At 46.2% G+C, this 27587-nt stretch overlaps 1 protein-coding gene across 2 annotated transcripts in view; it reads left to right on the top strand.

The window, feature by feature from the left end:
- The first annotated feature begins 628 nt into the window (after positions 1-628).
- LOC119975725 (sodium/hydrogen exchanger 9-like) overlaps positions 629-27587 on the top strand; it is a 455770-nt gene continuing 428811 nt past the window's right edge. Inside the window, exons 1-2 of one of the 2 annotated variants that reach the window (XM_038815549.1) lie at positions 629-879; positions 10067-10269. In XM_038815549.1, coding sequence (XP_038671477.1) covers positions 699-879; positions 10067-10269 — 384 coding nt within the window. In that variant the 5' untranslated portion in view covers positions 629-698. The remainder of the gene's footprint in view (positions 880-10066; positions 10270-27587) is intronic. The other variant, XM_038815548.1, reaches the window with a different exon arrangement.

Here is a 27587-nt window from a genome sequence, read left to right as displayed (position 1 = left end):
GATGTGGTTGGCTGGGGAGGCGTCCCTTCAACTTGGCTCCTGCCAAGTTATGCCTTTGCGTTCAGGAAAGTGGAGTATGTCAGCACAGGGAGATAATGTGCACTCTTTTATATATATATATCACTCAAAGCCAAATAGAGGTTTCACAGAATTGTGGTTTGGAGACTGCAGACCACAATGACATTTTCTGTCATTGATGAGAAAAGATGTGTACTAATACAGAGAAACTCAGCAGGTCTGGCAGCAACTGTGGAGAGAGAAAAACAGAGCTAACGTTTCCAGTCCAATATATGTCTCGAAAATAAAGAGGGGCAGAGATGTGATGAGCGTTGTGCTGTTGGAAACAAGGCTTATATTTCAGCACATGGTCTGATATTATTTTCTTTTCCTTGGCGAATAAAATAAGCTCTTTATTAAGGAAAGAAGGTGGGGCGAGCTCCAAGAGAAGGAGCAGCAATTGATTCTTGCTCAAGTTGGAGAGGTGGCTCTGCGTGTGTGAGAGAGAGAGGTGGGGCTGCGCGGGGTGACCTGGGGGATGTAGTCCTGGCGGCGCGCGGTTGGCCGGTGCGAGGTGAGAGCGCGGACTACAAGTCCCAGCGGGCGGCGCAGCTGCCGAGCCCCAGCCAGCGCCTGACAGCTGGCAGTGTATCTAACGGGAGCGGGGCTGCCGGGCATCTGGGCGCTCGCACCGAGCCAGCATGTCCAGCCGAGTTGGGGCCAAGACGGCGCCGGGCCGGGACGCCGCGGAAAGTCACCGGCGCGAGTCGACGCAGCTGCTGATATTTAACTTTTTACTGATCCTCACCCTGCTGACAATTTGGCTGTTCAAGCACCGGAGATTCCGCTTTCTGCACGAGACCGGCGGGGCTATGTTTTATGGTGAGTGCAAAGTATAAATTCCTCGGTTAAACATTAGCCAGTCGGGATTCCAAGTTCACGCCTGGGGCAGAAAGGGAGCGAAAACAAGCGGCAAACGCGTCCGAGCCCTTGGATTGCCTCCACTCCCTCCCTCACACAAACAAGGGGCACTTTGACACTTGCAGCTTTTGCGCAACAAAAACAAAAGAACCATCCGGCGTCTTTTCTGGGCTTCAGGAGATGAAAGGACAGGAAGGAGTGGGCTGTGTGCTGCTCCTTCACTGACGGAGTGCTCAGGTGTCTCCTTCAAACAAACATCACTCCCTCACTCTCTCACAGCCTTTCCAGTTGCTTTCCAACGACCGACTGGGACCCAATGCAACCAGCTCTCTGCACAAAGAGACGTGGCACCCCACACAGACAGTGCTGTCATCGACACGGGCTCGCGGTGGAGAGTTTAAAACAAAAGTTTTGAGCTCTTTTTTAAATATAAAGAGATGGTCACTAAAAGTTTTCACATTCCACAGGATGGGATCAGGAAAGGTGTGGGCAGCAATGTTGGGAGACTGGACTGGGGAACTGCCAGTAACATTATATTATGCATTATTAACATTCATTATAAGCTGCACCACAGAACAAAAAGCACGCGCAGGCACATGGCCCCAACTTTGACAGGAGTCGCAAATCGCCCAGCCCTTTGGCCCGCTTTCCTCCTGGCCGGCGAGCTCTTCGCATTCGCTGCTGGATGCAAAACCCGGTGGCTCACTGCGACCCCGTCAATGCACCGGGGGCCTTCTCTGGGACGAATCTCGGCACCTGCCCAGCTGCTTTGCAGTGCCAACTGCCAGCGAGGAATAACATTCCTATCATTTCCCTGTTGGGACAGGGGTTCACGTGAGGAGCCTTGGGTGCTCACCGCTGTACTGAAAGGACAACCTAGCACTTGCTTGCCTTGCCTGCCCCACGGCCTGTCTCCATAAGGAAGGACAACATCACTTAAAACCTGGGGACAAAAATCACACAAGAGGATCTTTACCTGTGGAGAAAAAAAAGATACTTTTTTGTGGTCAAAGCCAGGTCAATTCACTAGAATACCAAATATAAAGGGACTAATGTTGTTCCCTTCATATTTGACATTCTGGCCAATGAAGAGTGCAAGAAAACAAACTTAAAACAAAATCGACTCTTTCCAGCAACACAAGTTCTGTCCTACCAAACAATTTGTTTCTAACCTCGTGGGGGTGGGGGGATAGAGGAATGGACGTTTAAATTACCTCTGTATAAAGTGTCTTTGTGAGTATGTGTTCGTAAGTTTTGTGGGGGTGGGGGGGACACAGAGTTGGTGGGAAATTGGCCTCCTTGAGTTGGGGGAGCAAGTAGAGTGAACGTGCTCTGGGGAGGCTACTGTGACTGTTCAGGTGGTTTTTGGTGAAGTGATAGTCTGGTTGGTTGTTTGGATATGCGTAAATCCAAAAGATTTAACAAGTTGTGGAGTTGGCAAAAAGTCGTAAATAAATCGAGATGTGTCGTACCTGGGGCAGAAACCCTCAATTTCACAAGAGACCATGCTTCGAGGAATGTGAGTCACAGACCTGAAGCTAGTGGGGTGGGTTATTTGGCAGGAGTCTGTATAGTTTGAGATTTAAAAAAAATAATAATTGTTATTATTGTAACAAGTAGGCTTACATTAACACTGCAATGAAGTTACTGTGAAAATCCCCTAGTCGCCTCCGGCGCCTGTTCAGGTACACAGAGGGAGAATTCAGAATGTCCAATTCATTTTAACAAGCACCTTTTTCGGGACTTGCAGGTGGAAACCGGAGCATCCAGATGAAACCCACGCAGACACAGGTAGAACATGCAGACTCCGCACAAGAGAGTGACCCAAGCAGGAATCGAACCCGGGATCCTGGCGCTGTGAAGCAACAGTACTAACCACTGTGCTACCATACCGCCCTTGGCCCAGATCATGCAGTCAGCAGCCAATCAGCGGTGTTCACCTCTGACCTCTAAGAAAGCTGCCCACAAAGACTTGTGATCTCTGTGGTGGGAAATTTATCTTTCCTGCCAACAGTTAAAATCTGGCGCCAAGTCCAGGGGATGGCTTGGCATGCAACAGCAGTGATACCAAGCTGGTAGACGGTGGCCAAGCAACTCAAAGTATTCCCACGTAGCAAACCAGGAAGTTAAAAAAACTTAAAATTTCACTTCTAATGTAAATGTTCCCATAGCGAAATAAATGTATGAGTGTATTAAGATAGAATCTTAAAAACAGATAAACTTTCAAAAGAATTTTAAAATGTGAATTATCATGGAGAAATTCGACAATTCACAAACTTTTTAAAAAATTTAGAATACCCAATTAATTTTTTCCAATTAAGGGGCAATTTAGCGTGGCCAATCCACCGAGCCTGCACATCTTCGGTTGTGGGGGCAAAACCCATGCAAACATGGAGAGAATGTGCAAACTCCACACATCAGTGAACCAGAGCCGGGATCGAACCTGGGACCTCGGCGCCGTGAGGCAGCAGGGCTGACCCACTGTGCCACCGTGCTGCCCGACAATTCACAAATATAAAGTTACCTTTTCCAGGGCCAATGGGGGCAGTTCAGCAGTAATTCTGAAGTTTGTACATTGTTGAAATTCCAGTTACACCTAATTCAAGGAGGTGGAACAATTTCCAGGGATTTTGCAGTCCAAATAACAATGCAGGAATGGACATTTTCACCAGTCAAGTTTTCACCAGTCAAGTTTGTTGTTTGTGGAGGCCTCTACAATACACCTGTGTCTGAGCCTGGACTCACTGGTTACAAATTCTGGATTTCTGAATTATTCTGTGTATTTGCATCCTCCGAAAGTTACTGTCGGTTTCAAGGGCTTAATGAGGGCAAATGCTGGCAGTTTTCACCGTAATTACCAAAGCAAAATCCAGGCCATTATGGCCTTCAGAATGTAATTACATGGCCTCAGTTGACATCTTCATCTGAACCTACCTTGTGAATACTCAAATTAAATATCCCAACTCTTGGCAGTACCAGTTGTGGGATAGTGTTGATAGATTATTTTACTTAGCTATGTTAAAGGCTGTTATAAAACAATAGTGACAGGGTTAGCACTGCTACCTCACGGCGCCGAGGTCCCAGGTTCGATCCTGGCACTGGGTCACTCTGTGTGGAGCTTGCACATTCTCCCCGTGTTTGCGTGGGTTTCACCCCCACAACCCAAAGATGTGCAGGTTAGGGGGATTGGCCATTCTTTTGTGGTCCACCAACAAAACAGGAAACAAACTGAGGGACAAAGCAAAAAAGGGTCGCTCCTGTTAGGGGCACTGCCCAAACATAACAAAGATCAATGGAAACTTAAAAACATCAAATAAGAATGCAATTAACAGGCTAAATTGACCCTTAATTGGAAAAAATAAAGTGGGTACCCTAAATTTATTTTTTTTAAAATAGGGAATTTTGGGTTTGATTTATTGTCACGTGTACCGTGTAGAGTGATATCGAGTGATATGAACCTTGGCATCAGGATGGAAGTAAAAGAAATGAGCTGAGGAGGTCCTGTCCTTCAATCTAAATCCCATAATGAGTGACATGGGCTTGAATAGCTTTTTGCATTCTCATGGTCTGAGCTTTCACCATGTATTCTGAATAATGCAGTAAGAATTACTTATGCACGCAAGTTTCTTTTATATCCCAGGCTGACGTTTTGTTTGGGTGATTTCAATGTTTTTGTTGTTCTCTTACCTCAATTTCAAATTGCACAGTCATGCTGCTGCTCAGAATGGAATGGTTAAAATTGGAAATATGAGCCTTTGGGTGGACTTGTCAAAGTATAATTATTCCCTTGTTCCTTGGGTCCTTCTACGTTTGCTTAATATTAGAGCTGTGTAGAATAAGATTCATAATAACATGTAAAATACCTAAACATACAGGGATAACAATTTGTCTCAGATTGTGATGCAGAATGGGTGATATTGGATAGGCTGTCTGTTTTACACTGTGCATTGCTATTCAATTACATTGCAGTCAATGAAATTAAATATCCGGTGCTGTATATAATGGATAGCCAATCCGATGCTGCCAGGTTTATGCCACCACCTGAGACAAAGTTCTAACCTTCAGAGTCCTCAACAAATAGGATAAAACCTGTGCGGCTCAGTGCTCTCTGTTAAAATGAGTACTTGTGTATTTATTTAAAATTTTCAACCACTGTTCAGTTTTTCCCATTTTCCCACTGAGATGATTTATTCCCACACTTCTCTCCATATCACTTTGGAATCATAAGACCATGACATAGGAGCAGAATTAGGCCACTCGGCCCATCAAGTCTGCGCCGCCATCCAATCATGGCTGATATGTTTCTCATCCCCATTCCTCCTGCCTTCTCCCCATAACCCCGATCCCCTTATTAATCAAGAACCTATCGATCTCTGTCTTAAAGGCGCTCAATAATTTGGCCTCCACAGCCTTCAGTAGCAATCAGTTGTTGGGAAGTAAAGAGTACGAAAGGAGAGACTCGCCCACCATATTGCTATTTCTCCTTACATGTAAGCACTGCGGCTGCATGTGCTCAGCCCCCGCCCCATCACCCCCAAAACATGGACTGCAGGAAAAGCTCAATTAGCCTGCCAGTGGACTGACCAAGCTACTTATGGACTTTCGAGCTTTTATAACGGTGATGAATGTAGGAAATTGTCAAATTTTATAGATTTCTTTGCAGTAATGTTATTAAAACCAAAGTTAAGATGCAGACATACAGTATGCCTGCTAAAGTTGTGATTAAGGGGTCATAAAAGTGTGGTATTCATCGATTTTTCAGGTGAAGCGTTCTGCTAATGGAATATTTTTTACGTTTAAAGGACAACTGGGGTGTAGATCATTTCTTCGGGGTATTTGCGTTTGGTCCTGGCCAAACAGTTCATGGGGCACCTTGTGGCAGGAGACAGATGAATAGCTTCTTTGATTACAGATGATATAATTAAAAGGAGGAGGGAGGTCTGTCTGAAAAGATAGTTCTTCCCAGGATTTTAATCTGAACAGAGGTGGTTCAGTTTTGGTCAGAGAAAAGCAAGTAGAAATCTGGTTGTTAACTTTATCCATGAGTGGTATTTGGACTATATATTGGTTTGCTTAATTGGAATACAGAGGTAGGTTTAGAAGACAAGTTAAAGTTTTTCCATAATGGGCAGCACAGTGGCGCAGTGGTTAGCACTGATGCCTCATGGCGCCAAGCACCCGGGATCTGGGTCACACTCCGTGTGGAGTTTGCACATTCTCTCTGTGTCTGCGTGGGTCTTACCCCCACACCAAAAAGATGTGCAGGTTAGGTTAGGTGAATTGGCCACGCTAAATTGTCCCTTTATTGGGGAAAAAAAAATTGGGTACTCTAAATTTATACATTTTTTAAAAAGTTTTTCTTTTTACTTAAGAACAGTTGTAACAGATTCTGGACAGGAGTGTTCACGGTCTTAGCCAGGATTGTGGAGGAGGTGGTGGACCCAGACCCTTTGGTGGCGATGTTTGGGATTTCAGAGAAGCTGGAGCTCATGGAGAGAAGGAAGGCCGATGTCTTGGCCTTCGCCTCTCTGATTGCATGGCGACGAATTTTGCTGGAGTGGCGGTCGGCATCACCACCGGGGGGTAGCAGCATGGTTGGGTGACTTGTATGACTTCCTGCGATTAGAGAAGATAAAGTATGAGTTAAAGGGCTTAGCAGGGGGTTTTGAGGAAAGGTGGGGGATGTTTGTGACTGTGTTTGAGGGGCTGTTCATCGCTGGGGAGTGGGGGGGAAAAGGGGGAAAATCTGTACAGACTGTTTCATTGATTGTTGGGAAGTATGTTTCCCGGGATGTTTAAATTGCTGTAACCTGTTTAGCCACATGTTTGTAATAAAATACATTAAAAAAAAAGAACTGTTGTAACTGTTAGAAACATAAAAAATAGGTGCACGAGTAGGCCATTCGGCCCGTCGAGCCTACACTACCATTCAATATGATCATGGTTTCAAATTCAGTATCCCATTCCCACTTTCTCTCCATACCCCTTGATCCCTTTAGCCGCAAGGACCACGTCCAGCTCCCTCTTGAATATATCCAACAAATTGGCGACAACAGCTTTCTGTGGTAGAGAATACCACAAGTTCACAACTCTCTTGAGAGAAGAAATTCTTCTCCATTAGTCCTGAATGGCATACCTCTTATTCTTAGCTGTGACCCCTAGTTCTGGATGAACCCAACATCAGTAACATTCTTCCAGCATCTAACCTGTCCAGCCCCATCAGGATTTTATATATTTCTATGAGATCCCCTCTCATTCTTCTAAACTCCAGTGAGTACAAATCCAGTAGATACAGTGTTTCTTCATCTGTCAGTCCTGCCTTCCCAGGAATTAGTCTGGTGAACCATTGCTGGACACCCTCAATAGCAAGAATGTTCTTCCTCAAACTAGGAGACCAAAACTGCAGGCCAGAATACTCAAGGTGTGGCCCCACCAAGGCCCTGTATAACTGAGGCATGACATCCTTACTCTTATTCTCAAATCCTCTCTATGAAGGCGGGCATGCCATTAGCTTTCCTCACCGCCTGCAGTACCTACATGCCAACCTTCAGTGACTGTTCCACCGTGACACCCAGGTCTCGTTGCGCTTCCCCTTTTCCTAAACTGCCACCATTCAGAGGGGCTGTTTAGCACAGGGCTAAATCGCTGGCTTTGAAAGCAGACCAAGGCAGGCCAGCAGCACGGTTCGATTACCGTAACAGCCTCCCTGAACAGGCGCCGGCATGTGGCGACTAGGGGCTTTTCACAGTAACTTCATTCGAAGCCTACTTTTTTTCAATAAGCGATTTTCATTTCATTTCATAATCTGCCTTTCTATTTTTGCCAACAAAGTGGATAACCTCACATTTACCCACATTATATTGCATTTGCCAAGTATTTGCCCACTCAGCCAGCCTGTCCATGTCACCCTGCAGCCTCTCTGCATCCTCCTCACAGCCCACACTACCACCCAGCTTAGTGTTGTCTTCAAATTTGGAGATATTGCATCCAATTCCTTCGTCCAAAGCATTAACGTACATTGTGAACAGCTAGGATTCCTGCACTGAATCCTGTGGTAGCCCACTAGTCACCACCTGCTACTCTGAAAAGGATCTGTGTATTCCCACTTCTGCTTCCTATCTGCCAATCAGTTCAATATGTTACCCCCAATACCATGAGCTTTAATTTTGCTCACTAATTAATCTCTTGTGTGAGACCTTGTCAAAAGCTGTTTGAAAATCCAAATACACAACATCCACTGGTTCACCCTTGTCCACTCTACTGGTCACATCCCTCAAAAAATTCCAGATTTATCTAGCATGATTTCCTTTAAGTGAATCCATGCTGACATGAACCAATCCTGTTCCACTTTCCAAATGTTCAGTTATTTCATCCTTAATAATTGACTCCAGCATTTACCCCACCACAGATGTCGGGCTAACCAGTTTATAATTCCCCGTTTTCTCTCCCTTATTTAAAAAGTGGGATTATATTAGAAACCTCCAATGGGCAGCACGGTAACACAGTGGTTAGCACTGTTGCTTCACAGCGCCAGGGACCCGGGTTCGATTCCCGGCTTGGGTCACTGTCCGTGCGGAGTCTGCACGTTCTCCCTGTGTCTGCGTGGGTTTCCTCCGGGTGCTCCAGTTTCCTCCTACAAGTCCCAAAAGACGTGCTTGTTAGGTGAATTGGACATTCTGAATTCTCCCTCGGTGTACCCGATCAGGTGCCGGAGTGTGGTAACTAGGGGCTTTTTTAAAATATAAATTTAGATTACCCAATTATTTTTTCCAATTAAGGGACAATTTAGCGTGGCCAATCCACCTACTCTGCACATTTTTGGGTTGTGGGGGCGAAACCCACGCAGACACGGGGAGAATATGCAAACTCCACACGGACAGTGACCCAGAGCCGGGATCGAACCTGGGACCTCAGCGCCGTGAGGCGGTTGTGCTAACCACTAGGCCACCGTGCTGCCCGACTAGGGGCTTTTCACAGTAACTTCATTGCAGTGTTAATGTAAGCCTACTTTTGATACTAATAACAATTATTATTATAATCCATTGGAACTCTTCCAGTGTCTATTGAATGCTGGAAAGTGATCACCAATGCGTCCACTGTTTCTAGGGCCAGTTCCTGAATGAAAAATGAAATGAAAATGGCTTATTGTCAGAAGTAGGCTTCAAATGAAGTTACTGTGAAAAGCCCCTAATTGCCACATTCCGGCGCCTGTTCGGGGAGGCTGGTACGGGAATTAAACCGTGCTACTGGCCTGCCTTGGTCTGCTTGCAAAGCCAGTGATTTAGCCCTGTGCTAAACCAGCCCCTAGTATTTTTTTTCCTTAACTCCTCTGGGATGCAGAACATCAGGCCTTGGGAATTAATCAGGTTTTAATCCCATCAATTTCCCCAATACAATTTCCCGACTATTAATGATTTCCTTACGCCCCTCCTTCACGTGAGACCCTCTGTCCCCTAGTACGTCCGGAAGGTTATTTGTGTCCTCCTTAATGAAGACGGAGCCAAAGGAATTGTTCAACTGGTCTGCCATGTCTTTTATACCCATTATGAATTCACCTGATTCTAACTGTACGAAACCGACATTTGTCTTCAATCGTCTTTTTCTCTTCACATATCTACAGAAGCTTTTGCAGTCAGTTTATGTTTTCTGCAAGCTTGCTCACATATTCTATTTTCCCGTTCCAAATTAAACCTTTGTCCTCCTCAACTGTAAAGCAATTTCTATGTTGTTAATGTGGGTAATTTTGTGTTTAAATTAAAGTTTTTTTCCGCATAAAAGATACCTATGGTGTCAGTGTTATCACTCCTGTGGTGCATTTCCTCCTCATGTTCCAAATAGCAGGGTGCTCATCCCGGATCCGCACACAACTTCCTTGTTCATGCATTCAAATAAATGCCAAAAAGAATAGCTGTGCCATTAATTTAACAAATAAAACCCTGCAGTACAATAACACAAAAAATATTATGACCCCCCTAGGCGAGCAATGAGGCACAATTGATGGAGCATTTGTATGCATTAAAGTTGCTGGCACCCATAAGTTGCTGATCTGGAAATATATTTATGATTAACTGTGTATGTTTCTCAGTGGTAATTTAAGATGGCGAAAAGTTGAAAACCAATTAATTATGTTTTTTTTCGCTCTGCCTAGGCCTCCTAATGGGACTGATCCTCCGTTACGCCATTCCGTCACCTGACCCTGAAAACAGCACTGTTCACAATTGTGAGATTATGACCAATACTCCTGGTACCTTACTGCTGAATATCACAGATCGACTGTATGAGTATGAGTATAAGCGCGAGGTTGACAAACACAATATGGATAATCGGCAGGGAAATGAGATGCTTCAGAAGGTAAGGGTTTCCAATGCAGGACCCACCATTTATTTGTAATGTGCAGCAAATTGCAAGTGAAACTACGTGGCGTAGATTATTAGTGATATAGAGAGGTAATTGTCACAGAGTTCAGGCAATGCTACAACTGATATGGGAACACCCAAAATGAGACCAAACAAGTGCTGGAACAATAATGCCAAAACCACACTGAAATCGTTCAGTATGACATTGCAGTGATATGGAGTGTTATTACTTTGTTATTGAACATTCTATATCTCTTTATTGATCTTATTAAAAACCTTGCATATGCGCACATTCTGGTTTGCATAACGTGGCTACTTTTTGTCATATTTCTCTCGAAGGTTTTACCTGTCATAAATGTATTTTTATGGAGTTCCGAAGACGCCCACGAGATGGCTCCTGCTGGAAAACTGATCTTTTCCCATTTTTTCTTGCACCATGGGTCCTTTACTTCTCAGAAACTATTGAAATTTAGCGTTGTAGAGTTCTCCCTTCTCTGAGATGCCCAAAGGATTGATCCAAAATCCATCAACTGATTCTGAAGCCTCTCGGGGATCAATTGGAGGTAAGGTGGCTGAAGTAGCTTCTGCCTCTCCGACCACTCGACTAACTCAATAGATGACCCAATCACTCCCTCCACACTGCGGTAGGCTCTTAAGGCCGTCCTTAGGGGGAAATTATTACTTATAGCGCATACATGTTGACGATGACAAACTGGAGCAGCCGAGCCGGATGGATTCCATTCTAGAGGTGGATCACCAGTACTCACTCGATCCTACTCCGGAGCTATTAGCAAGCAGGAAAAATTTACAGACCCAGTTGCAACTACTGTCCACTAACCAGGCTGTATATCAGATACAGTGTTCCAGGGTACTTTTTATGAGTACGGGGAGAAGGCCAGTCATCTACTGGCTCGTCAAGCGGCCTCCCATGAGATCCCTGAGATACTCGATCTGGATGGCACGGTGGTTAACACTGCTGCTTCACAGCATCGGCGAACAGGGTTCAATTCCCGTCTTCACTTGGCCCTATTTATAACAATCACCATTCCTTACCCTCTGGATTGGATCCAACACTTAGGAAAGTGAAAGATCTGGAGCATATTGGTGACTGGTTCATGGAGGGGCATTTTAGAGAGTTGGCTGACAAATTTCGCCAACTCAACTCTAGCCTTTTCGTTACTTTCAAATTCGCAACATCTCTCGTACAGCTTTCCCGTCCTCTTTTTTTGGTTCCATCTTCCTCCTTGCTGAAGAGGATTTTAATTTTGGCTTGGTCTTGCAAGGGGTTTATTTCCGATCCATATGACCATATTCTCTCGTCTGATCCCGCCCTACTAAACAGGGTGAGGGTGAAATGGGAGGACCTTTACAGGGTCAACTCCACGTCCTCGTGCTCCCAGTTGAGCCTGATTCAGTGCAAGGTGCTACATAGGACACAATTGACCAAGGCAAGGATGAGTGGATTTCTTCCAGACTTTGAGGATAGATGTGTTTGCTGTTCGCTTGCCCCAACTTTTATTTAAAATCCAAACATATGTGTATGGATTATTTATTTTATTCATTTTATTTTTTATTTTTTTTACCAGTTCGGGGGGCTTTTATTTGATAACATTTAAAAATGAATAAAGTAAATAATCCATACACATATGTTTGGATCCTGCCCAAACTCGCCAGCTTCTGGGCTTACTTTTTTAGCACCATGCCGGAGATAGTCTGTGGGATTTGAACCCATGTCCGCTGGTTACTATATTTGGGGTTTCGGATTCACCGGCGTTTCACGCTGGGGTAGTGGCGGATGTTGTTGCCTTTGCCTTTGATAGTCCGGAAGCAAATATGGCTTGATTGGAGGGCTCCCGTCCGCCCAGTGCTTCTATCTGGTTGGGTGATATAATGTCATTCCTCCACTTAGAGAAAAGTAAATTCACCATCAGGGGCTCAATGGAGAGGATCTACCTGAGATTGTAACTATTTATTTCCTTCTTCAAGGATCTAGACACTGTCAGCTGTTAGGGGTTTAGGTATAGTGTTTAAGTCAATTATGTTGGTTTTTTTTGTTTGCTTGTCATTGTTATACTCTTGCATTTGTGTTGCCTGTTTTGTTAGTCTGTAAAAACTTTATTCAGCATACTTTAAAAAAAAAAATATTTTTAAATTCTCCTTTTTCACATTTTCTCCCAAATTTACACCCAACAATAAACAATAATCAGTAACGAATGTAATGTCAATCCCCACATAAATAACAACAATCCCATCCTCCCACCAAACCCCAGACATTGGCCCGCATGTTAACATAAATAAATGACAAAAAGGAATCGGGAATCACCCATAGTGACCATTAGCACATACAGTCCCCCTTCCCCCAAACCTCCCAGCCCCCAACCCCCCAAATGTTCGATGTGATCCAATTCTCGAAAGTACATAATGAATAACGGCAATGAATTGTAGAACCCCTTCATCCTTCCCCTCAGTTCAAATTTGACTTTTTCAAGCGTTAAGAATTACAGCAGGTCACCCCGTCCCCCCAGGGCACAGGGTGGAGAGGTTGATCTCCACCATAACAGGGTCCGCCTTCGGGTGATCAATGGGGCGAAGGCTACGACATCAGCCTCCGCGCCCGTTCGCAAACCTGGCTGGTCCGACACTCCAAATATGGCTTCCCAAGGGCCAGGGCCCAGTTTCACGTGCACCACTTTAGAGATTACCCTAAACACCTCCTTCCAGTATTCCTCCAGCTTTGGACAGGACCAAAACATATGAACGTGGTTTGCGGGGCCTCCCCCGCAACGTTTTCATACATCTTCCACCCCCTCAAAGAGCCGGTTCATCCTCACCCTTGTAAGGTGCTCTCTATACACCTTCAGCTGTATCAGTCCCAACCTCGCACATGAGGTGGAGGCGTTCACCCTCTAGAGCACCTCACACCAAAACCCCACCTCCATACCCTCTCCCAACTCTTCCACTTTGCCTTGATCCCTTCTAGTGGCGCCTTCTTCTCTTTATTCAGCATACTTAAAAAGCTTTTATGTAATTTCATTGCTCTGACTGTATAGTCATTGGATTCTTACAAGTTCCTCACAATGCTTTCAGAAATTATTTTGCTAATAACTAATATCTTCTATGTGCAAAATAAAGGTGTAAATAGTAGTATGGGATCATTCATAATTAAATGATCCTTTGGCCTTTTGCATCCTTTTAATTTCCTAGTTGCAGTATTTCACTTACAGAACTTAGCCTTCCCTGAAAGCTTTGGAGTTACTAATTTTGCCCTGATGTATGCCTCAGTGTGCTATATTTGAACTGTCATCCAAGCATGTGCACGTTATCTAAATCGGTGTTCTTCAAACTTTTTTTCTGGAGACCAATTTTTACCAGCCAGCTGACCTTCGAGACCCACGCTGGCTGACCTGCGCGACCCACCATTTTCCCTTATCTTGTTTGCTGCTGACAAAAATGGAGGAAATGGTTTTGGGTCCCTTTGGCCCTCGTACACGTCCCTCCAATGGAACCTGTTGGATGAAGCTGAAGCCTTCCGGTGTCGGAAAGTAAGGAGTCTCAATCTGTCCGAAACTCTGCAGTTTTTCCTGTAAAATTTTATCAAATAAAACCCCCCCCCGAACTTGTAAATTAAAAATAAAAATAAAATGAATAAAATAAAGGAGAAAGATAAAAATTAAATGAATAAAACCCCCCCAAACTTATAAAACAAAAAGCTGCGACCAGTTAAAAAGAAAATGGCTGCACTGCGCATGCGTGCCCGATCATCGGCGCGCGTGCGCAGTGTGGCCGCATTTGTTTTACATGTTCGCGGCCATTTTAAAGGCCACTTGCAGCCGGCGTTCTTAACAGCCGGCTGCTGCGGCTGTTGCGCGCAGATTTGCGCGATCGGGAGTGCCTGGACGGGCGGCTCCGCGACCCTCCCGATACCTGTCCGTGACTCACCTGCAGGTCGCGCTCCCGAGTTTGACAATGCCTGATCTAACTTACCAGGATACATCAGAACTGTTGAGTCAGGTGTGAAAATGGAAAATCCTTAACTCCAAATGCATTTTTCAAACTTATTGGAAAAAATGGTTAGTTTCATGGTTTAAAATGTTTGTGTGTCAATGGATAAGGGCAAAAAAAGTGTTCCGGTTCCACATCCATTGTAACTATTGTTTTGAGTTCTGTAATTTCACAGAGGCACAGTGGGGAGCGGCATGGTATCACAGTGGTTAGCACTGACACTTCACAGCTCCAGGGTCCCACGTCTGATTCCCGGCTTGGGTCGCTGTCTGTGCGGAGTCTGCACATCCTCCCCGTGTGTGCGTGGGTTTCCTCCGGGTGCTCCGGTTTCCTCCCACAGTCCAAAGATGTGCAGGTTAGGTGGATTTGTCCTGCTAAATTGTCCTTAGTATCCAATGGGGTTGGGTGGGGTTGCTGGGTTATGGGGATGGGGTGGAGGTGTGGGCTTAAGTGCAGTGCTCTTTCCATGGGCCGGTGCAGACTCGATGGGCCGAATGGCTTCCTTTTGCACTGTAAATTCTATGTCTATTTTAGCTAGGAGGTGAAAGTGAGAGATCGGGATCAAAGGGAGAGTTTTTCTCATCTGATTTCAGATTTACAGCCTCTACAGTGGTTTTTTTTTTTGCCTCGTTTAATATGAGGTAGCTAATTTATGATGTGCTTGTTGACAGCCAGCAAAAATAAATTATTTAATTTTGCTATGTCAACTGACACGACATAATGTCAAACTTTGACTGTTAGATGCTTCCATTTAGTGAATTTCTGAAGTTTCCCAACTCTTCCATCTTGTATGCATAACTTATGTTCATCAAATGGCCGCAGACAATTCCATGGGTCATTTAATAGTCAATCATATACAGAATGATGAAGACTTGGACAGTGAGTTTGAGTTCCTGCCTTCTGAACCATTCCTCGTCAGTAACTGGTTTATGTAAAGATAAACAAATCATGGTTACTGGCAAAATGCAAAGCATTTCTGTGGCGAATGTTAACATACGCATACAAGAATTCAACTGAAAAAACAAGTGTTTGGACCAGGAGATAAAGTCCAGAATTTTCACTATGGAAATTGGGGGGGGGGGGGGTCGGTGGGCATGCTAAATTAACTCTTAATGTCCAGGGATGTACAGATTAGGTTTTGGGTTAAGGATATGGGGGGGGGGGGGGGGGGGGGGGGGGAGAAAGAGGGAGAGAGAGTGGACAGGTAGAGTGCTCATTTGAAGGGTTGGTGCAGACTCAATGGGCCAAATGGCCTCCTTCGGCACTGTAAGGATTGTACAATTCTATGAATTGTCACAGCCGGGGTGGGGGGTGTAGGTTAATTTAAACAACACTGATTCCTCCACTCAACACCCATCCATAAATGGAAAGATGTTTTGATTTGCTTCCCTATTTATGAGCAGTGGCATATTCACCAGCCCTCTGTTTTGTTATGACCCAATTTTCTATTAATAACCCATCCCCATGGCAAATTCGAGATGAGAAGAACTCAAAGGGTTACTTCATTTGCACACATTCAAAATTTAAAAGAGGATTTGCAATGTTCCCCTGCCCTTTTGCATCCATAAAGTAAAAGAGAGAAAAGAAAGTATTCAGTGCATGTTGGCGCAGTGCTAGCCACTGCGCCAACATGCCGCCCCCAAAACAGCTAGCTTGTTGCTCAAACGTGTGCACACAAGGGGACTACCAACACCGTAGGAACTGCACTGGTTCAGGTAGAAGACCCGCGAATACCTCCTTGGGCAGCTAGGAACAGACAGTAAATTTTGGCCTGGCCAACGATGCCTATAACCCAAGAATTATTATTTTTTTAATTGTACAAACCTAAATGTTCAAATTATCGAGATCAGCAAATTCTTGGGTCTTGGAATGCCCGGACATGGATCTGCAATTTCCTTCTCTTCAAAAGCAGTTAATTGTACAAAGTAACTTCCTTTTGCTGATTGCAAATTTTGTCGTTGAACTATTAGACAGGAAATGGTGATATGCAATCTCCTATTCAAAGGTGTGGGTTTTTTTCCATCACCATGCTCTTGTGTTTCAGTCAAAATGCTTTAAGAATTGTGGTGAGATAACCACTGTAGTTATGTGTACTGCAGTAGGGGGATGTATGCCTGTACCTGTAATACAGGTTCCTCCGGTCAGCCCCTGCCGGCTAGCTCCGCCCACAGGGAGCTTGTGTATAAATATGTATGAGAGCTGCTCAGACCCTCAGTCTACAGTTGCGGATGGAGGGACAACATCGTACAGCAATAAAGCCTCTATTGTACTAGTCTCTCGGCTTTGAGTATAATTGTTAGCGCCACAATTTATTGCTGTACGATTTCCCAGTCACCATGGACATCAGAGTCAAGCCTGACCGTCTGCAGCTGGATCCACATTCGCCTCACGCCAGAAAAGACTTTGATCACTGGCTCGCAGTCTTCGAGGCCTACATCTCTTCAGCACACCCTCCCCCGACGGAGGCTCAGAAAAAGCAACTCCTGTACTCCAGACTTAGCTCCAGCGTCTTTCCGCTCATTCGAGATGCGACCGACTACACCGCAGCTATGGAACTGCTCAAGGAGAATTATGCACCATCGACGAACACCCTGTTTGCGAGGCATCAACTTTCTACTCGCGTCCAGCAGCCGGGTGACTCGATTGAGGACTTCTGGAGGGCCCTTATACCTCTGGTACGAGACTGCGACTGCCGGGCCCTCACAGCCGCGGAACATTCGGACTTACTCATGCGCGATGCCTTCGTTACAGGCATTGCATCGGACCCCATCCGGCAACGACTGCTGGAAGGGGTCGCCCCCGACCTCGCGGCCGCAAAGGCCCTGGCGCTCTCCATGACGGCTGCCTCCCGTAGTGCGCACACTTACTCCGCTAGCCACTCGGCCCACCCGTCCTACCCCTCGTGGACCCCGCAAACGGCTCCCCAGGCCCATCCGTCCCACCCCTCGTGGACCCCGCAAACGGCCCCCCCAGCAGCCGCCCCCGCGCACTATGCCTGCGCTGCCCGCCGCACCGCACCCCCTGGGGGTCCCCACTGTTACTTCTGCGGCCAACAGAAGCACCCTCGCCAACGCTGCCCGGCCCGCACAGCGACCTGTAAAGCTTGTGGAAAGAAAGGCCACTTTGCAGCGGTGTGTCAGTCCCGGACGGTCGCCGCTATCGCGCCGCCGGTCCCCACGCCTCAGCCGCTCCCTCAATGGGCCCCGCCGTCCGCTTCCCCTGACCCCACGTGCGATCAGTGGGCGCCGCCATCTTTTGCCGCCCCCGCCATGTGCGCCCCATGGGCGCCGCCATCTTCATCCACCACAGCCATGAGCGTTCCATGGGCGCCGCCATTTTGTTCTGACCCCATAACGTGCGCGCCATGGACGCCGCCATTTTACCCACAGGTACTGCGGATGCCGCCATCTCGTCTCCAGGGGCCGCCATCACGGGACACGGGTCGCTACCGCTCCTCGTCGGACTCATCTGACTCAACCGCCCACCAACCACTGCTCGCCTCCGTTACGCTCGACCAGTCCCGTCCTCGCAACCTGGCACCCTCTTCCACATTGGTGCTGGTCAACGGCCATGTGACCTCCTGCCTCATCGACTCCGGGAGCACCGAGAGCTTCGTCCACCCGGACACGGTAAGGCGCTATTCCCTTGCGATCCATCCCGCCGACCGGCAGATCTCCCTTGCCTCTGGTTCCCACTCTGTCCCGATCCGGGGTTTCTGCCTGGTTAAACTCACTGTACAGGGTGTGGAATTCGACCGTTTCCGTCTGTACATTCTCCCCGACCTCTGCACTTCACTCCTACTAGGCCTGGATTTCCAGTGCAATCTCCAGAGCCTCACCCTCAAATTCGGTGGACCCCTACCTCCCCTCACCGTTTGCGGCCTCGCGACCCTCAAGGTCGAGCCCCCCTCCCTCTTTGCCAATCTGACTGTGGATTGCAAGCCCGTTGCCACCAGGAGCAGACGGTACAGCACCCAGGACAAGGCCTTCATCAGGTCCGAAGTCCAGCGGCTGCTTCGGGAGGGTATCATCGAGGCCAGCAACAGCCCTTGGAGAGCCCAGGTGGTAGTGGTTAAGACCGGGGAGAAGCACAGGATGGTCGTGGACTACAGCCAGACCATCAACCGGTACACGCAGCTCGACGCGTACCCCCTCCCCCGCATTTCTGATATGGTCAATCAGATTGCACAGTACCGGGTCTTCTCTACTATTGACCTGAAATCCGCCTACCACCAGCTCCCCATCCGTAAATCGGACCGTCCCTACACTGCCTTTGAGGCGGACGGTCGTCTGTACCAATTTCTGAGGGTTCCCTTCGGCGTCACGAATGGGGTCTCGGTTTTTCAGCGAGAAATGGACCGAATGGTTGACCGGTACGGTGTTCAGGCCACCTTCCCGTACCTCGACAATGTCACCATCTGCGGCCATGACCAGCAGGACCATGATGCCAACCTTTATAAATTCCTCCACACCGCATCTCTCCTTAATCTTACATACAACAAGGAGAAATGCGTGTTCCGCACAGACCGCTTAGCCATCCTTGGCTACGTAGTCCAAAACGGACTACTGGGGCCCGATCCCGACCGCATGCGCCCCCTCATGGAGCTCCCAATTCCCCACTGCCCCAAGGCCCTCAAACGCTGCCTTGGGTTTTTCTCTTATTACGCCCAGTGGGTCCCGCAATACGCAGACAAGGCCCGGCCACTTATCCAGTCCACACATTTTCCCCTCTCGGCCGAGGCACAACAGGCCTTCGCCTGCATTCTATCTGACATAGCCAGGGCGGGGATGCACGCCGTAGACGAGACTCTGCCTTTCCAAGTAGAGAGCGACGCTTCAGATGTCGCCCTTGCCGCCACGCTGAATCAGGCCGGCAGACCCGTGGCATTCTTTTCACGCACCCTCCACGCCTCCGAAATTCAGCATTCCTCTGTCGAAAAGGAAGCCCAGGCAATCGTTGAAGCGGTGCGGCACTGGAGGCATTACCTGGCCGGCAGGAGATTCACTCTCCTCACTGACCAACGGTCGGTAGCCTTCATGTTCAACAACACGCAGCGGGGCAAGATCAAGAATGACAAAATCTTGCGGTGGAGAATCGAGCTCTCCACCTTTAACTACGAGATCTTGTATCGCCCCGGCAAGCTCAACGAGCCCCCAGACGCCCTCTCCCGAGGTACATGTGCCAGTGCACAAGTGAACCAGCTCCGTGCCTTGCACGACAGCCTTTGCCATCCGGGGGTCACCCGCTTGTACCATCTGATCAAAGCCCGCAATCTGCCCTACTCCGTCGAGGAAGTACGGACAGTCACCAGGGACTGCCAGATCTGTGCGGAGTGCAAGCCGCACTTCTACCGGCCAGATCGTGCGCGCCTGGTGAAAGCATCCCGCCCCTTTGAACGTCTCAGCGTGGACTTCAAAGGACCCCTTCCCTCTACCGACCGCAACACCTACATCCTTAGTGTGGTCGATGAATTTTCTAGGTTCCCCTTTGCCATCCCATGCCCAGATATGACGTCTGCCACCGTCATCAAGGCCCTGGATTCCATTTTCGCCCTGTTCGGTTTCCCCGACTATATCCACAGTGACAGGGGATCCTCATTCATGAGCGATGAGCTGCGTCAGTTCCTGCTCAGCAGGGGTATCGCCTCCAGCAGGACGACCAGCTACAACCCCCGGGGAAACGGGCAGGTAGAGAGGGAGAACGGGACGGTATGGAGGGCCGTCCAGCTGGCCCTACGGTCCAGGAACCTCCCAGCCGCTCGCTGGCAGCAGGTCCTCCCTGACGCGCTCCATTCCATTCGGTCGCTACTGTGCACCGCAACCAACAGTACACCCCATGAACGTGTTTTTGCCTTCCCTAGGAAGTCCACATCTGGAGTGTCGCTCCCGACTTGGCTCACGACTCCGGGCCCAGTCCTTCTCCGTAGGCATGTACGGCGCCACAAGGCGGAACCCCTGGTGGACAAAGTACGCCTTCTCCACGCCAACTCTCAGAATGCCTACGTGGAGTTCCCCGATGGCCGCCAGGACACAGTCTCGCTCCGGGACCTGGCTCCCTCAGGTGCCGATCCCATGCCCACACCCCTTCCTGCGCCAACCCCAGCGCCCCCCTATTCGTCCCCATCAGGTCCATCCCTCATCCCCCTGCCCACCCTGGAGGACATGGAAGATTTCGGCTTGCTCTCGGAGTCATCCCGCCAGCAGCCAGCACCAACACCGCCAGCACCTGCACCATCGGGGCCATCACCGCCTGTGCCGACGTCACCACCACAGCTACGCCGATCACAGCGGAACGTCCGACCACCGATTCGGCTCAACCTGCAACCTGCTAACCGGATGGACTCTTGATTTTCCTTGTTGGACCCTCTTGTAAATAGCATCCTTTGTATTGGAGTTACATGTCACCCCCGCCGGACTCATTTTTTACAGGGGGTGAATGTGGTGAGATAACCACTGTAGTTATGTGTACTGCAGTAAGGGGGATGTATGCCTGTACCTGTAATACAGGTTCCTCCGGTCAGCCCCTGCCGGCTAGCTCCGCCCACAGGGAGCTTGTGTATAAATATGTATGAGAGCTGCTCAGACCATCAGTCTACAGTTGCGGATGGAGGGACAACATCGTACAGCAATAAAGCCTCTATTGTACTAGTCTCTCGGCTTTGAGTATAATTGTTAGCGCCACAAGAATAGTCTTACAATACAATTTTAATCCTGTAGTTTGAAATCCTGATAAGAGATTGTTAAATTAGACAACCCACTCTTCCGTGTGTACTTTGCAACAGGTAGAATTAACAATTGTGCACACAAGCAGTATATTCAAATATGAAGTAAAAGTTAACTGGTCACTGCCATATGCGAGTGTGTACTCTTGTTTGTCCCAACATCTGCTCTTGTATGTTGTGTAAAATGAGTAAGCATTTGCTTATTGTGGCAGAGAAGCTGATATTTGATAACTCAACAGACTGTGCTGGATATTGTTGGCGTGTAGTTGATAGGCACAGTTGGTATATATCAATCTTCTACGCCATGTTTCTATGCATTGAAGGTTTTTAAAAATTCATTCATTGGCTGTGAGCGTCATTGGCCAGCATTTATTACACTTCCCTAATTACCCGTGACCTAAGTGTCTTGCCAAGCCATTTCAGAGAGCATTTAAACCAGTGGTTCTCAACCTTTTTTAACCCATGGACCCCTTTTCCTCTTAATTTTTTTTTGTGGACCCCCATAGTGAGTAATTAAGAAAGAAATGCAGATTTATTCAATGAGATCCCTGTGGTTGATGCTGCTCAGCGAGTTTTTTTATATTCGGCTCCATCGAGGTCAATGATAGTCGAAGATCACCCTTTTTCACAATGTCGAGTCTATTACGAGCTTTTGATAATAAGTGAAAAACACGACTAAATCCTGATTCAACAAGGTAAGATTATGGAAAAGCTATAACGTAGAGCTGTGCTTTATCCCAGAGTAGTGGGTACTTTTTAGCAGTGTCATTTGTTTTCCATATATTATGCTTCCCATCTTTGAATTTTGCGTGCAATATTTCATCACTTTGTAATTCAATGAGGGTCTCCTGTAAAGAAATGTTATTCATAACTTGAGTTAGGATGAAAAATCTGAAAGAAAAATAGTTTGAATCGAACTATGAACTTTATTAAACATATGAAAACTGCGTTCCAGGCAAAGCAAGGCATATTCTCTTCACCCATAAGTTTATGAATCCCAAGGGAGATTAGTGGGACAATTAGGGCCACAGCAAATGCACCTTTTTGGTTCTGAGCCCCTTCAGCCCTCAAGGTAAATTAGATAGATTATAATCTCTCTTTGACCTTTGTCAGTTTAAATTTTAAACAGTGCTGTGGATTTGAAGTCACAGACCAGGTAATGACAGCAGATTTCCAATTACCGACAAAGGTTTCATGGTCATCATTAGACTTTACCCTGGGTCTCTGGAATACTAGCCTAATGACAATGCCGCTATGCCATGGCCTCCCCTTATAATTCTTTCCAACGATGAGCAATGTGTTTGCCATCTTAATTAAGTGTAACCTTGCAGCAGTGCATCTTTTAAGTATTCCTTGAAATCTGTTCCTATGTTTGTTCCTATTTCTTTTGGGAAAGATAGCAAGAACATAACCAAATTAAACCATTGATATTTTGATCCAAAGGTGATGTAAAATGTTCATGTTGAAATGCCTCCAAACTTGTTGTCCATCCTGGCTGGTATGGCTTCTTAAACTCTGTCCATGCTATTCAGCTCATACACTTCATGTGGCAACGAGTTCCATGTTCTCACCATTCTCTGAGCAAAGAAGTTTCTCCTGAATTCTTTATTAGATTTATTAGTAATGATTTTCTATGTATGACATTTAGTTCTGATCTCCCCACAAGTGTAAACATTTTCGTCATGTCTACCATATAAAAGCCTGTTCAGGTCAGCTCATGTTCTTTTCTTTGAGATAAAATGGACCCAGGGTGATCAATCTTTCCTCCTAATTATACCTAAACAGTTCTGTTATCATCCTTTTAAACTTTTTCTTCTCCAGTGTCTGTGTATATATATTTATTTTAATATGGAGGCCAGAATGATGAACAGTACTGATTTGTGGTCTAACCAAGATCCTATATAATTTTTATATTGTTGCTTTAAATTGTTAAATTAGCTCCATTGCTTCGCTTGCACTTTTTGAGGCTTTGTTAACATCTGTTGCTGCTGTCAATGCTTTGTAAATCTGCCTCACTCAAACCCTTTGCAGCTCTGCCCCATTATACAAATTTTGAAAGAAGTTGTTGACCTCCATATTCCTCCTATCAAATGTACCACAATATAAAACAATATAAAAATTATATAGGATCTTGATTAGACCACAAATCAGTACTGTTCAGAGTTCTGGCTTCCATATTAAAATAAATATACATTTACAGACATTGGAGAAGAAAAAGTTTCAAAGGATGATAATAGAACTGTTTAGGTATAACTATCTGGAAAGATTGATCACCCTGGGCCCATTTGATCTCATAAAGAGAAGAACATGAGCTGACCTGAACGGATGACGCTTGTCTACATCAAAATTCATTTGTTATTTACTTGCTCCTTCTGCAATCTTTTAATGTCTTGTACTTTTTGCTGCCATCTTATGCAGCATTCCTGTACTCTACAATTTGGTGTCACCTGGAAATATTCTATTGGGAAATTGAAAATTGCTCCTTTCCACCCATGGAATTGTGCTCCAGCAAAAGCCATTGTCTTCAGGAGGGATGTTACGATCCATGTAGAGACCGATTAACTTTAAAGAAAGACAGTAGAATTGTATGACAAGATTTGACATTTTAAAACTTTTACTGTAACAAACAAACTAAAATCAACATTAACTCAGCTGACAACTAATGCATTAAACTACAGGAAAGGTACCTTCCCTATTTACTAATTAATATAACTGAAAACCCTATGATACGTTTATACATTAAGTGTACTCTCGGCAGGTAAGTAGTCTTTTGGATAAAGTTCCAAACTTCTCCTTGCTATTTAATCAGCTCATTCCTCCCAACTGTACCAGGCCAAGTCTTCCAGAATCCTTTAAACGCCCCTGCACTCAATTTCCTGAGTATCATCAAATCAGTTTTCAGAATCAAAGCACCGTCTGGTGACCCTTTGATCTTTAAATGCCAATGTGATAATCCTCACGAAGACTGCAGGGGAACACCACTGATCTCCCTGTGAGGCTCCTAAAGTACGAGTTCCTGTGGTAACGGGTAGAGTCCACCCAGCTGGGAGTCATTAGTGAGCCCTTTAAATGTACTCCTAGACACAGACCGGGAGTTCCATTAGTCCCAGACTAATTAGTGTTGTACTCTGTAGTAGCGGCTTCATCTTTTGTAAACCTGTTTATCTGCCTTCTTCGTGTCCCCTGGATTGCTACCGTTAACATCATAAGACCATAAGACATAGGAGCAGAATTAGGCCACTCGGCCCATTGAGTCTGCTCCGCCAAGGAATCCATTCACACCAGCATTCTGCTTGGTGGTTAACACAAAGACAGTTCTTGCCTTTGCTTGGCATAACAACCATTTTTGGTCTCTGTCTGACTGAGACTAGGTGTCCATGCCCAAAGAGATCAGCCCCACCTCTTTTCCATCAATGTGTGAAAACATCCACTTGAGTTTCTGGGAATTTTGATCTGGGCCTCTGTCCTCATGATAACCAAATTAGATAGGCCTATCTCTGGGCGGACTTCAATATGATCACCATCTCCCCTTCCAGGACACTCTGTTTTACCTTAGATTAAAAGAGAGAGTTTAGAACCATAGAATCGCTGCAGTGCAGAAGTAGGCCATTAAGCATATCGAGTCGACATCGACTCTCCAAAAGAGCACTCCATCTAGGCCCACTCCCTCACCCGTGGCAGCACGGTAGCACAGTGGTTAACACAGTTGCTTCACTGCTCCATGTTCCCAGGTTTGATACCCGGCTTGGGTCACTATCTGTGCGGAGTCTGCACGTTCTCCCCGTGTTTAACGTGGGTTTTCTCCGGGTGCTCCGTTTTCCTCCCACAGTCCAAAGATGTGCAGGTTAGGAGGATTGGCCATGCTAAATTGCCCTTGGTGCCAAAAGGTGGGGTGGGATTACTGGGTTACGGGAATAGGGTGGAGGTGTGGGCTTGGGTGCTCTTTCCAAGGGCCAGTGCAGACTCGATGGGCCAAATGGCCTCCTTCTGCACTGTAAATTCTATGAAATCTATGAAACCCTATCCCTGTAAGCCCACCTTGCTGTGACACACTAAGGGGCAATTTAGCATGGCCAATTCATCTAGCCTGTGTATCTTTTGACTGTGGGAGGGAACCAGAGCATCCAGACGAAACCCACGCAGACTCAGAGGAATGTGCAAACTGCACACAGTCACCCAAGTCGGAATCCCTGTGAGGCACTACTGTGAGGCAGCAGTGCTCAGTCAGGCTGTTTGAACCACGACCACCTTAAAAAATCTCACATTCGGAACACCAGACAGCTGAGAATTAAATAAATTAGATTGCAGACTCCACCAAGAAAGGATATGATGTGATGGGCAGGCTGGGTCTATGTAGACTGCACTTGATGCAGTGTAACGAGAGACAGATCTCCAACACTTGACAAGATGCAACACAATTTTATTTAACGTCTAAACTATTATACATGTCCAACTGTGGGTTGACACTGTGCTGACTTGACTGGAGACCTGATACTAACCTGACCAGACTTACTAGCTACCGTATGGTGTTTGCACTGACTAGCTCACGAACTCTGACTGCCTCAGAGGCTGGGTCCCGAGAGAGTGGGAAAACAGGTGCCCTCTGGCTTTGTAGTGGTAGTGTCCTGTCTGGTGATTGGCTGCTCTGTTCTGTGTGCTTACTGGTCATCCTGTGTGTCAATCACTGCCTGTCTGCACTCCATTATATACATAGATGTATATTATGACAGGATACTGCTTTGTTTAATGCCATTTGACTAACATCAGATCATGTCCATGCTCACTGAACCTTGTAGACCTCACTTTGATTTTGTTGTTTTTTCAGGTAATTGATTTTAAGGAAATGCCTGGTCTTTTATACAACAACAAATACTGGATTTGACTTTTTAATCAGTAATGTTTCTGAAGATCAGACAAAGTCAGTGAATCTATTCCCTTGGTAGAAACTGAGTTTTATCTTCATTGAGTGCAGACTTCGACAAAGAATCTGATGGAAGATTGGGGAATTAATTACAAGTATAATCACCTTCAGGTCAATGTCCCAGTAGGAATTAACATTTTTAAAGAAACAGGAACTAAATTGTAGTGCTGTTATTTGTCAGGTTGCTGGCTTTCAACAGAAAAGATATTTGGTTAAAAAAGGCTGAAAATACACTGCAAATCTACTGATAAGAGAAAAGATAGCTGAATGGCTAAGGTGGAGAGCCTTTGTCAGATTGCAGTTCCGTTGTTTTTCTTTTCCAGTGTTGGTGGGTGTGTGTTGTCAGCATTTTGGTCTTGTTTCAGATTTTTAGTGATTGTTTTCTCTTGCTATCTGCGTACAAGAATGTGATGTATCAATTCCAAGTGTTGTTTGGACACAGAAACGGACATCGTAACATTCCTTTCATTTGGGTGTCAAAAAGGTTAGTGGCTGTGCAACTGAGATAATATGGGGCTGGTTTAGCACACTGGGCGAAAGAGCTGGTTTGTAATGCAGAACACAGCCAGCAGTGCGGGTTCAATTCCCATACTAGCCTCCCCGAACAGGTGCCGGAATGTGGGGACTAGGGGCTTTTCACAGTAACTTCATTGAAGCTTACTTGTGACAATAAGTGATTATTATTATTGTTGATTCTGGCACATCTTGGGTCCGTCCATGATGCATATATTTTGATTTTTGCACCAAATGAATGCTGATAGAATAAAGGGTAAATGTTTGTGTTAATTAAGTAGTGATGTTCGGGCAGCACGGTGGCGCAGTGGGTTAGCCCTGCAGCCTCACGGCGCCGAGGTCCCAGGTTCGTTCCCTGCTCTGGGTCACTGGCCGTATGGAGTTTGCACATTCTCCCATGTTTGTGTGGGTTTCGCCCCCACAACCCAAAGATGTGCAGCATAGGTGGATTGGCCACGCTAAATTGCCGCATAATTGGAAAAAATGAATTGGGTTCTCAATTTAAAAAAAAATTTAAAGCACTGATGTTAATGATGAAGCAAGCATGCTATCAGATCAGATGGCCAAGTGACTCTGGAGGAGCAGGTTACAGAGCAATCTGTGTGTTGTGGCCTTGGTTGTTCATAGTTTATAAGGGTCCTTCCTGTTTGTTCCCTTATTTTCCGTTTCTTTTATTTGGATGATTTATGGATATGTGTCTTGAAGGCAGCCTGCATCTTTAATTCAAGCAGCCTGTGCCTTTCATTCAAGCAGAAGCCTGTGCTGGTTTGGACTGGAGTTGTGGACTGACCAGCACCAATAATAGAGATTGGTTGAATCTTGGTTTGGTTGATTTGACTGGTGGCCAATGAATTGGCCTAAAAGACAGTGTTCTGCCTGGTAATGGGTGGTGATTGGATCCGTTCCCACTAAAATGGCTCAGAGAGCTCCGGAGCTTTCAGTTTCACTTTGGCAGCTAAGAAAGTAAAGTAGGAGCTGGTTTAGCACAGTGGGCTAAACAGCTGGCTTGTAATGCAGAACCAGGACAAAAGTGCGGGTTCAATTCCCGTACCGGCCTCCCCGAACAGGCGCCATAATGTGGCGACTGGGGGCTTTTCACAGTAACTTCATTGAAGCTCACTTGTGACAATAAGCGATTATTATTATTAAAGCTCTT

The sequence above is a fragment of the Scyliorhinus canicula genome, chromosome 13 (assembly GCF_902713615.1).
Source record: "Scyliorhinus canicula chromosome 13, sScyCan1.1, whole genome shotgun sequence".
Lineage (NCBI taxonomy): Eukaryota > Metazoa > Chordata > Chondrichthyes > Carcharhiniformes > Scyliorhinidae > Scyliorhinus > Scyliorhinus canicula.
Note: the sequence above shows the minus strand (reverse complement) of the source record. Positions and strands in the feature narration are given on the sequence as shown.